This window comes from Hipposideros armiger, unplaced genomic scaffold (genome assembly GCF_001890085.2).
Source record: "Hipposideros armiger isolate ML-2016 unplaced genomic scaffold, ASM189008v1 scaffold_703, whole genome shotgun sequence".
In the NCBI taxonomy this organism is placed as follows: domain Eukaryota; kingdom Metazoa; phylum Chordata; class Mammalia; order Chiroptera; family Hipposideridae; genus Hipposideros; species Hipposideros armiger.
The window spans coordinates 397291-409629 of record NW_017732053.1 but is presented as its reverse complement, the minus strand read 5'-3'; the positions used below and the strand labels follow the sequence as shown (position 1 = coordinate 409629).

Genomic DNA, 12339 nt, shown 5'->3' with positions numbered 1-12339 from the left:
CCATTAACTGTTACCTTAAACTTGAGGTTGCCGTGCTTCTAAGCTTAGGAGAGGGTGGAGAAGCTTCAGTGTGTGAACAAGGAAAGGTTATGGCTTACACATTGATCCTATCACACAGTGGGGCACAACACAGCTCTCCCGAAGCTGATGAACAAATATCCAGAGTTAATTCTTTAGGAAGTGGGGCAGAGTGTGTATATTGTGCACAGTATCTGATTATTTGTGTAAAAGAAAGAAAAGCTTAGTATCAGATTAGCTCTAGAGGAGTAAACAAACTAACAACAGTGATGGCCCCAGGTCAGGAGACTGGGGGATGTGGAATGGGGATAGAAAAAAGACTTTTTTCCATGAATACCCTTTTATAACTTTTGAATTCTGTACCAGGTAAATAAAACTTGAATGTTTTTTAAACAGTCTACATACACACATGTGCATATATATATATGCCAAAAAATGGGCATCCCTTGCACAAAGCTATACAATATTCCCAGGTCCTTCTAACCCCTTTCTAGAAGCAGAACCTACGAGCTCCTCCAGCACAATCTGCTCTGCTGCCCTCTCTCCTCCAGCTATGATGGCCTGCAGTGGCCCAAGTTCTCCTCCCCACCCAACAAGCCTCCCATGTGACCAAGGACAGAAGAGTATTACCCACTCTGCTCTCCTCAGCATTTAAAATAACTACTGTAGGCGGAACCCCAAAGAATAATCACCCAGCTCCTGCTGGTTACTCCTCCCAGATGCATCTGCGTAGTAACAGAGCACATCAGCGGGAGAGTGACTGATTTTAGGACAAGTGAGGCTGAATGGGGGGGGGGGGGCGCTGAAAGGAGCATGAGGCTCGCTGGTCAGCTGTCCTTGGTTTTACTCAGGCTGTGTGACTTGGGGCAAGCCACTTCACCTCTTCGGGTCTCGACTTAACTTATAAAGAAAGGGGCTATAACAAATACTCTTTCCAGATTTGACATCCTGCAAAACCCCACCACACTACATCTCTGATTTCCACGCCCTCTGAACTTGATGTGTCCCGGATGTGTTGAACAGCATCCTCTGAAAGAAGTACAATGTAAGCCATATGCATAACTTTAAACATTCTAGTAGCCCCACAAAAAAAGTAAAAAGAAACGGGAAATTAATTTTAATAGATTTATTTTAATAGATTTTATGTCCAAAACATTATCATTTCAATATGCAATCAACATAAAAATCAAGTTTCCATCTTTTTTTAGTGCTAAGTCTTCAAAACTCAGTGTGTAGTGTACATTTACAGAGCATCTCAATCTAGACTGTCACATCTCAAGTGCTCAACAACCACATGCACCTAACAGCTGCTGGACTGGACAGCTCGGGTGTAAGTCTAGGAACGAAGCCCTCCCTTCACCTCTGACCTCGTTGAGCCCAGAGCTGAAGACTGAAATAAGCGCCGGCCTGCAGCCTGAGAAAATGTCAGTCATTGGAGCAGTTTTGGTCTAAGCTCCTTGTCTGACTAGGGAGGTAGCTGGGATGGTCACCAGACAGCACTGCAGAGTTCAGGACAAATATAAACCAGACAACCTAGAAGCCTGCAAACATACTACTACTAGGGAACTTCCGGGAAGAGGCCGAAAACTGAGTTTGGCGCAGTCAGGTCCTCTTTATACTCAAGGTTTTCACAATACAAACCCCACACACTCACTAAAAGCACACAGACGTCTTGTCACATTACGTGAATCCATTCCTTTAAATGCCTCTAAACACCTAGCTCCCTGGCACTGGGCTGGGCCCTCATGAGAGCTCTCGCTTGGGGCAGGGTAACATACAAACACTTCGTAAGTAGGATCTCATTTACTCTCCAAATCCCTGGGAGATAAGAACTCACAGATGAGAACATTAAGGCTGAGAGGGTCAATCACTTTCCAACAGGCACATAATCAGCGAGTGCTGGAGCAAGTATCCAAACCAGACTCCTAACACAGCCACAAGCCCCACTCCCCAGCTTCAAAGAGCTCACAATTCCTGAGGCAACAAAAATTTTCACAACCGTTATCACCATGGGGTCACTACTGCAGAAGGAATATGAAATTGGGGCTGGAAGCAGGGGACCCCGGGAAAGAATTCCCAGAGGTAACCCTTGTGTAAGTCTGGAAGGTTGAAGAGCTCACCAAGCAAAAACTGGGGTAGATCTTCCAAAGGGAACAGCAGAGGTGAGGGAGTGCGCAGTGTTCAGAGAGCTGACTGAAGGGGCAGCCGGAGGGCAGAGGGCATAAGGGACAGAGGCCCCACGTGAAGTGGGGGTGTTCCAAGACCAGTGAAAGAGGGGCCTTCAAGTCCATAAAGAAGAACATGGGTTTTATCCCATGGGCCATGCGAAGCATTAAAGAGTTTTATCCAGGGTAGTGAACAGGACCAGATTTCACTTTAAGAAATCCTCTAAAAGAGAGATCTCAAAGCTTATCTCCCTTCCCTTCCTCTCCCTAGAGTTCTTAACTCTATTAAAAGCCCAAATGTAAAAGCACAGATTTGTTACCTACAGAGTTGCACCACATCCTAGGGCCTTAACCTCTGACGGCAGGTGAAGTTTACTTACTCTACCCATTTTACTAAAGAGGAGTTGTTGACTCGCAACTCTGGAAAATCAACCACTGAAAAGCTAAAGGCACCTCCCATATTCCTGGCATCAGTACTAACCCAGGTCCCAGCAGGGGGTGGTGTGTGCAGAAAGGTGGCCCTGCTAGAAGCCTTTTGCAATACTGACTGACATAGTATTTATTTTACACTTACTTGCATAGAGACTGTAAGGTTCTTGTGAACATAACCGAAAACGCTGAAAAATTTCAGGTGCTCAAATGCTAGACCCACGCCTCCTCCTAATAATGGATAAAACTGTCCGCTGCCTTCAAAGCCCATGTCTCCCCTCTGCCCAGCCCCTTCCGCACATCCCTTCCAGCTCCCCTGATGAGACCAGTTCCATTTTCAGCTCATCAGCCTCTGCAGCTGGCCTACTTTTCAATGGACAAGCAGAAAAACTTGTGCCTTATACAAACAATGGACTAGAATTAGAACAGGACATAGAAAGGGGGAACCAGCAACGGTGTGTACCAAGGAGGCAAGAATCCCAGCAGAACCTGGTGAAACAGCCATGGGACAAAGTACAAAAATCTTACTGCAGGGCAGGGAGAAGGGGTGGGCAGGAGGGAGTGGGGCAACGAGACTGAGTGTAACAGAGCACACTTGGCCACCAACAACCTGGAAAACTGAGCTGAAGCCCAAGAAGCACCAAGCAAGATCACTTTACCCAGTGAGAAGAGCAGAACAGCCCCTCAGTTTTCAGGAGTCACCTGGGTGGCTCTGAAAATCACGCTCTGGTGTGAACAGCTTCAAGTCCATTGCAAAACCATGGGAATGGTGTACCAGTAAACAACTAAACCAGATCTGTGGAGAAGAGCATAAGAGAGAAAAGAGAGGCCCTCTCAGATTGCACTCTGCCTAATTAAAGGCCGGTCCTAAGGGGCAATCCTCAGAGGTAAGTTTTTCAAGGCAGTCAAAGGCCAAGGGTCACTTCATTGGGGGTTTTCTGAACTTCCAGCTTCATTCACATCCTGACCTGAAAAAGCAACCCCTTGCTTTGCCAAGAAGATGGAATGTTTCATGGACACAGTCTCCATCCCCAAACCTCTCCTTTACGAGGGGCCTCTGGGTATAAGGGGGGAATGTTCTGGAGGACATGTCCCCTCTGGCCTGGCTTTGTTTCCACATGATCTACCGACACCAGCCAAAGTGGGGTGCAAATGGAAGAGTATCAGGCAGCAAGACACAGGTCACGTGATAGGCTCAGCTCTTCCAGGAATTAGACTATCGCCAATCCTGTAGGGGCCCAGCCAGCGGCAGGAAATTGGCTGCCATGGACGAGTTACTCTTCCGCAGGAAGCAGAGGCTGAAATGAATGGTGAAGACCACTCAGTCGTGGGTGCTGAGCTGGTGGAGGGGAGAAAACATGGCGTCCCGGATCCAGTGGAGGATCTGAGCCAGCTTGCAGAGGAAGGGCAGGGAGGAAGGAGAAGCTGCCGGGACAAGAGGAGATTGCTGTCACTGTACCTCCCTTCACTGGACCCATTTCCCGTCCCAAGTGTGCAGGATTTTCTGAAGCATATTTTGATGTTTAATGTTATTTCCTCCTCCTCCCCACCCCAACAATAAGCAATTTCACTTCCTCTAGGACATATTCTCTGGAATTTACTTACTTCACTTAGATTACAATGACCTTAAATTTGCTGAGAAAAAGATCCAAATTTATTATGTTTTAATCTTTTGAATATACAAAAAAACTGCTAGTAGTAGCTGCCTCTGGGGAGATGAATTTGGGAACAGACTCTTCATTATACTCATTTTTGTACCTTTAAAATTTGGAGCCATGTGACAGTATTACCTATTTTTATCCTAAGTTGATTATAATGAAATAACATAAAGTAAAAATTTACCTCTTTGAAATTAGAGCTGAGCTGGTTTGTTTTTCATTATTTGAATAACGCCCCCCCCCTTTTTTTTTTAATTTTTATGAGTTTGTTTGAGCCAAATGATGACATATGCAGGGGAACAAGATCTCAAATGCTCCCTGAACTACTGACTTTTTTAACAGAATTTTTTTTTCTTTCTTAAGGAAAATGTTATTTTTTTAAAGAAAGCTATTAACAGACTACCCTCTGTATATCTGTTGTACCAAGTTCTAACTGTGGCTCATTCCTGGGCTCTCCTTTCCCACAACTGCCATGGAGGTTCAGGAACACCCACCAGGGCACTTCTGAAGAAGGTCTTGCAGATAGCTCACGTGACCCCCACTGTCCGCACTTGGGAAACCAGGGTTTCCGAGACTAAAGGACTTATAAGAAGCATAAAAAAATTTCTAAATTTTTATCAAGTTTCTGAAACAAAGTAGAAAGTCAGAGGGTACAAACTGAAAGAATACAAACTACCCTTAGCTTCCTGAAGGGCTAACTAGTGACTCTTTCCTAAAGCAAACAGAGCTATTCAGAAGGAATTCCTGCTCAGCATTCAACAAACAGGTTAAAAGGACAACTATAAGCTATATAAAAAAAGGTCGCTGAATAAGAGAAGGAAATGGGGGAAACGGATATCTAAAGATTAATTCCAGAACTGGCAGTTTTAAAAACAAATTGTTTGTGTGATCGTGGGCTAGTCACTTTTATCTGTGGTCTTCAGCCTTCTCAACCAGAAAATAAATAAATAAATAAATAAATAAATAAATAAATAAATAAATAAAGGGACTGGAATAACAGTTTCCAGTTTTCCCTTCAGTTTTAAAAGTTATATAATTCTATTAGAAGTCTAAATTCAAGAAAAGAGTAGAGATTAGATCATAACAGAGTGGTACAAAAAATCTAGAGTGAGCTCCTATCCTTTGGTCCAGTGCTAACACATTTGAGGAATTAATCCTGAGGAAAAACCAGGGCTATGCCAAATAACACTTAGGGAGCTCAGGTCTGCTTCACAGCACTGCAGAAAACAGAGGAAAAGATAGTCAAAATGTTCAGCAATGGGAGGCTGTTGAAATCAGTTATGGAAGTTTCTGTGAATTGGCATACTATTTAGCCTTTTAAAGCCATGTTTCAAAGAATATCTATGACATGCAAAATTATTCTGTACCCATGCATCTCTCTACACAGAAAAGAAGCTGAAAGTACAATTATAATGGCAGACTTACAGGTGATTTCTGTTTAATTCTTTGTACTTTTCCTTATTTTCCACATCCTCTAAAACGTATATGTATTTCATTTACAATTTAATGTTTAAAATTAACAATTTTTTTAGACATTATGATGAAGATTTTACTTAAACTCTGAGGTTCTAATTCAGAGTTCCCCCTGGCTAACATAGATGACAATGACTAAAGGTCAGTGTTCAAGGTCAGCAGGGAAGATTTGCTCCAGACCGCCCTCACAGATCCCAGGACTAGTTACTCTGAGGTGGGCTGGGGCCGGCTATTGCTCAGGTTCAGCAATTCCTCCTTGTAGAAGAGACTTGGGGAGAAATGGCACAAGAGGTACTTCCATCCCCAAGAGGGCTCCCACCAGCCCAGCCCTGTCAATTGCCCCTCTCCCAGTAACGTTGGGAGGGAGGCAGGTTTCATCACTCACCTGGATCAAACCTCACCACCATGAGGCAGAGGATCAAGGCAGCCAGGAGGCTCTTTTTGAAGGGCAGGGAAAGGAAGTGGCTTACAGCAGAGTCCCAAAGTCGGCGAAGCAACATCAGTAGTGACAGAAACTTGTGGGAGAAGGAGCCTGCTCAGGGAGACAGAGCATAACTGCAGGGTAAGTCATGAGAACCAGTTTCCCGACCTCTGGGCTGAGTTTGATTGTAAGAGTTGAGCAAAAGGTAACTAGACTGGTTTACTCATGTAATTCATAAAATGGTTCTAAAGGAAATATAATACCAAAAGAGTGAAGGGTACTTAAGAGTGAAGAATTCAAAAGTTTTGGATTGTGAATACAAATATGAACACTACCAACCCAAGAACAAGAGGTGCCCAATCTTGAACCTGCCATCAAACCCCTTCCGGCCCCATCCCCAGGGGGTGGAGGGGTAGAGGGCTTGGCTAGCCACAGGTAATCCCTAAAGCCAACAAGCCCTGTTTGCAAAGAAGCGATCCTATCCCAGTAGGTTCATGCTCTTTAGCACACAAAGAAAACCACTTGGGAAAACAGGGTTACAGTCTCCTAACAACTAAAGGGCTTTCCTGGGAAGAAAGAAAAAAAAAAAAAGATTAGATCTATTCTATCTGTTACCAACAGACAAAACAAGGATCAGTAGGTTTAAAACTACCAGGAGAAAAACTTAAATTCAACATAAAGAACAACTACCCTACAGAACTGCCCACTGATGGAATGAGCTACTTTAGGAGGTAACAGATTTTCTGCCCTTGGAAGTATCCTGTATAGTCTAGAAGATCACTCAAGGAAAAGGAGATGAAAAGGATTAAAGGACCAGGGGAAGGGTCCAGAGTAGAGGAACCTTTAAAGTCCCTTTGTAACAAATCAACACCGACCCCTGCAGGTTCCCCTGTATGATGCCAGCCAGGTGCATGGTGTTGGGTCTTCAAGTGGTATGCCTACAGAAGCCAGTTTGTAAAACTGCACTCCAATGGGCAGAGGTGGGCTGTCCCTGAAGGAGGTGGGCGTCAACCACTGAGGTTGAGTGTGTGAAGGCAGACTGAAGACTGGGTAGGGGTGCCCAAACCGAAGATAAGTCATTTTTATCTCATTAGGTCAAGTTACCAAGTTGTCATGTTAGTTTATTACTATCCTTTGGCTATCCCTAAGTATACCTCAGGTGTGTCTACGTTAGGGCCAACATTTAAAGGAGGAATCATATCCCACCCAGGCCAGCATTGTAGAAGCAAGAGATCTAAAAAGAGCTCCCCAAGAAGAAGGTGACTTTCAGGAGACAAGAGTTAAGGTTCTGAGACCCAGCAATACCTCCCCATATGAAGATTCTCCTTCCACTGCCACTGCAGAGAGCCTGGGCTTTTTAAGCAACTCAACAGGTTTCCTATTCTGTGATTTGGGAGTTACTCATACAAAGAATTGCTCTGAAGCTCCCAGGAATGTCATGATGGACCCCAAGGCCCAGGGGAAAGCCCACACCTACTTTAGAGAGGCCACAGAAGGATAATGTCCTACCTTCCTGGTTCGGCTTCTCGTCCTCAGAGCCAGGCTGTTTGTGCTTCTGCTGCTGCCTTACTGTGCTGATGGCCTGGAGTGCGCCCAGCCGCTGCTCCTCGCTGAAGGCTGCAGAGCCCACCACCAGCTCCCCAGCCTCTGACAAGCGGCCCAGAGGTAACAGCACCCGTTGCAGGTGAAGTTCAGCCAAGGCTCTATATTCTGGAAGGCCCTGATTGTCCGCGTCTTGGAGCCAGGCACTGGCCACTTCCAGCACGGCTCCAGGCTCTTGCATTTTGCTATATAAAAGAACACTGCAGCCCCAAATAATCCAATCCCAAAAGGAACAGTCAGTGCTCCACACGTGATTCACCTATCAAAACCACTATACTCTCCTATCCAATTCCTCCCCATGTCCTCCGGCCCTTCCCTATGGGATGCAGACATTGATTAGGAATTCCTAGGAAGTAGCAAGATGCTATCTCAGCTCTGAACACTCTGCTCTGTTACCCCACTTCACATCTCCTTTTCCCAGTGTCCTGTCTCTTCCTCTTTTCTTCTAACCCACCCCTAAATTCCTCCTTCCTTATTCTTTAGTACTGTTTTGAGGTCGGGGGGGGGGGGGGGGGAACAGGGAAAGAATTAGATTGGAGGGACATAATAAGGAAAAGGAAAAAGGTGATATCAATTGATTCATGAGAGGACATGAAAATCCCCATTTCTGGACTGATCCAATGAGTCAGAAACAAGGACCTACCACAGCTCCAGGACTTTGGGGGGTAGCTTTTCAGGGACCTGGTAATACTGAAGAACCCAGTACAGGACTTCCTGCCACCGATCCATTTCCGCCAGGGCCTGGATGCCCACAACACACAGGGAACATTTCACCTCCAAGGAGCTGTCAGCAAAAAAACCAGTTCGGGTTTAGAAGTGGTCCCCCTCCATGTCCATTCACACCTGCCCTCTGGGATTGTTCTTCCCCAGCTCTCATTCAACAGCCATCATTTCCATCCTCCCCATTAGTATCCAAGTGGGCCTCACAATTACAAATGGTCTCATGAGCCCCAACAGCGAGAAAACTTCCCACTGTCCTAGAAATTAAGTTTCTGTAAACCTCTAAAAGGTAAATCAACTGTTGCCCAAACGTCTCTGTATCCAGGTGGAATCAGGTTTCAATGAACAAGAAGGGGACAAGTACAACATGCAGCACAGGTGTGGGGTGGACAGAACTGGAGCTGAAAGCTTATTTGGTGAAGGAATGGGCATGGAACCCTACCAATGGCCTTCTAGCACCACCTAGTGAGGTACCTCCAGGCACCCAGAATCACAGCCCTCAGTGTTTACTGCAACAAGCTCCCATGCAACCCCCTAAAAACACAACCAGGGCTCCCCAGTGCATCCTTCTCTGGGGTCAGCTTTGATTATTCTACTCACCACCTCCCTAGTATGACCTAATCCAACTTCACAACCGAGACATGATGCCCTCAATTTCCAGAAGTGGTTAGCAGCACTGGAAACAGCAACGGAGGACCAAGTTTTTCTCCAGATTAATTCTTTAATCCAATCCTTCAACAGGACTAGAACCCCATTCCCATTCATCAGCCACAATCAGAAGTGAACAACTTGGGGGGTGGGGAAGTGTACTTAGGAAAAGACTTCCATCACCAGCTTACTAAGCCTGCTTAACTGAATTTAACACTTAATACACATTCTATCTCCCCATCATGCCATTCCACACTGGAACAGGAAGCAAAAAATTGGCTGTGGGTCCCACTAAGTTCTGTTACACGACTTGACCACTTCTTCCTCACTGTTCACTGCCTCAGTTTTCTCCTCCACAGAATGGGCACACTAGCCTCTCAGAGAGGAACCACAAGGAAAGCAATCTGGGAATAGCAGAACTCCTGAGATCTGGAGTCTCTCCCAAAGATCACCCGGAAATGAATCACGCAAGGACCGCACGTACGTGCCCTCAGCATCGTTCAGCAGGGCATCGTTGGCCAGGCTCCGCCAGGCTCGCTCACAAGTCTGCAGCGCGGCCCGGAAGTCCCGGTGCACCACCAAGAAGTCGGCCGCCTCCTCTAGCAGAACCACGGCCGCCGACGGGGCTGGGGCGACACGCACCGGCTCGCTGCTCTGCAAGGGCTTCCCGGCCCCCCTGGGGGGAGCTACAGATGTCGAGGGGTCAGTCTTCATTGCCAGCCTGTCCCCTCCTTCAGACGTCAAAGTGGCCGCCTCTCCGGGGGTTCCAGTATATCCCGACTCGGCCTGTGAGAAGAGGGTGAGTTCTCATAGCCTTGTCCACAACCCTTCCCGAGGCCGAGTCCTGGAGAAAGAAAAGGAAGGGGCCATGTATCTAAGGCCAAGGCTGGGCTCGGCTGGCACCTGGGGAACCAGTTTACACCTTGGATGTGCAGAACGGCTGCGTCCCTGAAGTATTTGGCCTAGTTTCTCTGGCCCCACGACATGTGTACTGATGCTACCTTTGCTCCGGGAGTGTCGTTCCAGGTTCCTTTCTAAGAACAGAGGGGCTCACAGCTGGGGCGGAACGGCAGACGCCGACATCTTTCCTGCTGTCGCGGCCGTGGGGGAGACGGGTCCCGGCGGCGCGCAGGACTCTGGGCGTTGTAGTTCCCCGGCTCTATGAGCCCTCTAAATGCAGGTGTGAAGAACCGAACTACAACCCCCAGCATGCAGCGACGCACAAACGCACTGTCCCAGGAGAAAACAAACTGGCACAACCGCTACGGGTGGGGGAATATCACAGCCGAGGTTGCGTTGTGTGATGAAACGGTCCCTTCACTAACCAGTTCTGGCAAAGGCCAGACTGAAGAAATTCCAGTAAGGAGGTGGAGCTACATGCACGCTTCTGATTCTGCAGGGAAGCAATTAGGAGGCTGACCAGGGAAGGCACTGTAAACAAACATGACAGCTGGTCAGTTTTCCTCAGTATGTTCCGCCTTCCCAGGCCCAGCTCACATTTATCCAGGACTTAACAGAGCCTGGCACTATGCTAAGCGCTTTGTGTGCAACCTCATTTAGTTCTTCTCTCAAGTGTAATCCCCATTATAAAGGAGATGAAATATGAGCCTATTTAAATACTTTGCTCAAGTCACACAATTGCTAAGTGACAAAAACAGTCAATCCAAGGCTCTTTTGGCTCAAAGGCATATTATATTTTAGCACTATTCTGTTCTGCAGGGCGGGACTAAATCTATGCTTTCTACTCAGGGGATTCACAAATCATCACACAAGCAAGTTCCATAAGCTTATTGAGCCTTTATTGTATCACATTAAATACAGATACAGTGTGTAATGCAATTTATAATAAAGTTCCAGAACAGAGCACGCATTCAATAAATTATAGCTGTAAAAATAATTATTAAGTAATTTTACACTGATACATAAATTACATTTATTATTATATTCTGTGCTTCACTCAGGCTTTGCTGAGCCTCCCAACTTTATAATAAGCTCTCTCAGCATTAATTTCTCTCCAATTCCCTACATGTTGAACTCTCTTCAGAGCTTCTCTAGAATTGTTTACTCCCCTAGTAATTAGGCCAGGTACAGGGTTAGTGCCTGCTCACTTCACATATCCCCTTCCCTTGTCAGCAGGTTAAGAAGGGTGCACCCATCTGCTGGGCTTTCAGCTCTCTGTAGAAAATCTCCATAGAAAGCTGAGGCAGAAACATCAAATCCATCAGGCTCTGAGGAAAGAGAAGTATGCACCCTACAACCACATTAACGTGATGAAGTTAGAACTTCACTTATTCCACACATGCTTTTTGAACACCTACGAGGTGCCAGGCCCTGTTCTAAGCACTGAGGATTTCCTAGTGAACAAAAGAGACAAAAAACTCTGCCTTTGTGGAGTTTACATCATAGTAAAAGGAAATAAAATAAAAAACAAGCAAGTAAAATATACGTAGCATGTCAGATGGTAGTGTTGTCGGAGAGTGGGCCCTTCTCGGTGCAAAGTCCAGGTCCTTGGCAACTCGAGCAAAGAATTGAACGAGATGCCAGAGTAAAGTACTGAAAAAGTAGTTTATTCAAAGCGATAGTAGTAGAAGTAGAAGAAGTAGAAGTAGGCCCGAGCAGTAGGGAATGGCTCAAGAGCCCATTATTAGAAGAGAAATTACATTCCAAAGAGTTTGGAGCATATGGAGCAGCCACTTGCAAAGGCGAGTCTCCAAAGGCTCGAAAAGGAAGGAAGGGGTCAAAAGGGAAGTGATCCAAAAAGAGCAGGGGTCCAAAAGGGGCAGACTTTCCATTACTTGGAGTTTTTATCCCCTTTCTCTACAATGCGCTGTTCCCCTTTGGGCATGGGACCACTTGATTGGCACCTGTGATTGACAAGAGGTACTTCTCAGGTGCGAGTGACTGGTCTGATCTAATTGGGTATTTTGCACCCATTTGTTTCAGGGGTAGATAGTTACAATGAAAAGAAGTTTTGGGTTGAGAGGGGCGGTCACCGGGCGGTCACATTCTGTGGGACGTGCAGGAATGCAGAGACCCAATGCCTGCCTCTAACTGCCTGCCTAGTTTTCCCCTTGAGAGACGTGATCCCCATTTAAATCTCTATGGGAAGCTGAGGGACAGGAGGTCTCTTCTTCTGTATCTGCTTCCTGTTGGGCAGGGGCGTAGAGCTGTCCCTGGAACTCTCATCCTAGCTGATCTCAGAAGA

At 46.2% G+C, this 12339-nt stretch overlaps 1 protein-coding gene across 3 annotated transcripts; it reads right to left on the bottom strand.

Moving 5' to 3' along the window:
• Positions 1 to 1129: 1129 nt before the first annotated feature.
• Positions 1130 to 10981, bottom strand: PEX26 (peroxisomal biogenesis factor 26). Of its 3 annotated transcripts, none has more exons than XM_019627062.1 (6): positions 10136 to 10981; positions 9619 to 9978; positions 8410 to 8550; positions 7674 to 7966; positions 6129 to 6275; positions 1130 to 4037 (listed from the first exon to the last, which is right to left on the bottom strand). In XM_019627062.1, the coding sequence occupies exons 2-6, from the start codon at positions 9846 to 9848 to the stop codon at positions 3934 to 3936; spliced, it is 915 nt and encodes a 304-aa protein (XP_019482607.1). In that variant the 5' UTR covers positions 9849 to 9978; positions 10136 to 10981; the 3' UTR covers positions 1130 to 3933. The 3 variants fall into 3 exon arrangements, with proteins under 3 accessions (XP_019482607.1, XP_019482609.1, XP_019482608.1); XM_019627064.1 differs by having other exon boundaries at positions 9619 to 9920; XM_019627063.1 differs by having other exon boundaries at positions 9619 to 10981.
• Between the last annotated feature and the right edge of the window lie 1358 nt (positions 10982 to 12339).

What these genes read in the sequence shown, in the direction of transcription:
- PEX26 (XM_019627063.1), bottom strand. Translation starts at nt 9,848, where the DNA reads ATGAAGACTGACCCCTCGACATCTGTAGCTCCCCCCAGGGGGGCCGGG. An exon ending in CTGAACGATGCTGAGGGCAC is followed by an intron (nt 8,551 to 9,618) that starts GTACGTGCGGTC and finishes TTTTGCTGACAG; the next exon opens with CTCCTTGGAGGTGAAATGTT. An exon ending in CCCAAAGTCCTGGAGCTGTG is followed by an intron (nt 7,967 to 8,409) that starts GTAGGTCCTTGT and finishes TTGGGGCTGCAG; the next exon opens with TGTTCTTTTATATAGCAAAA.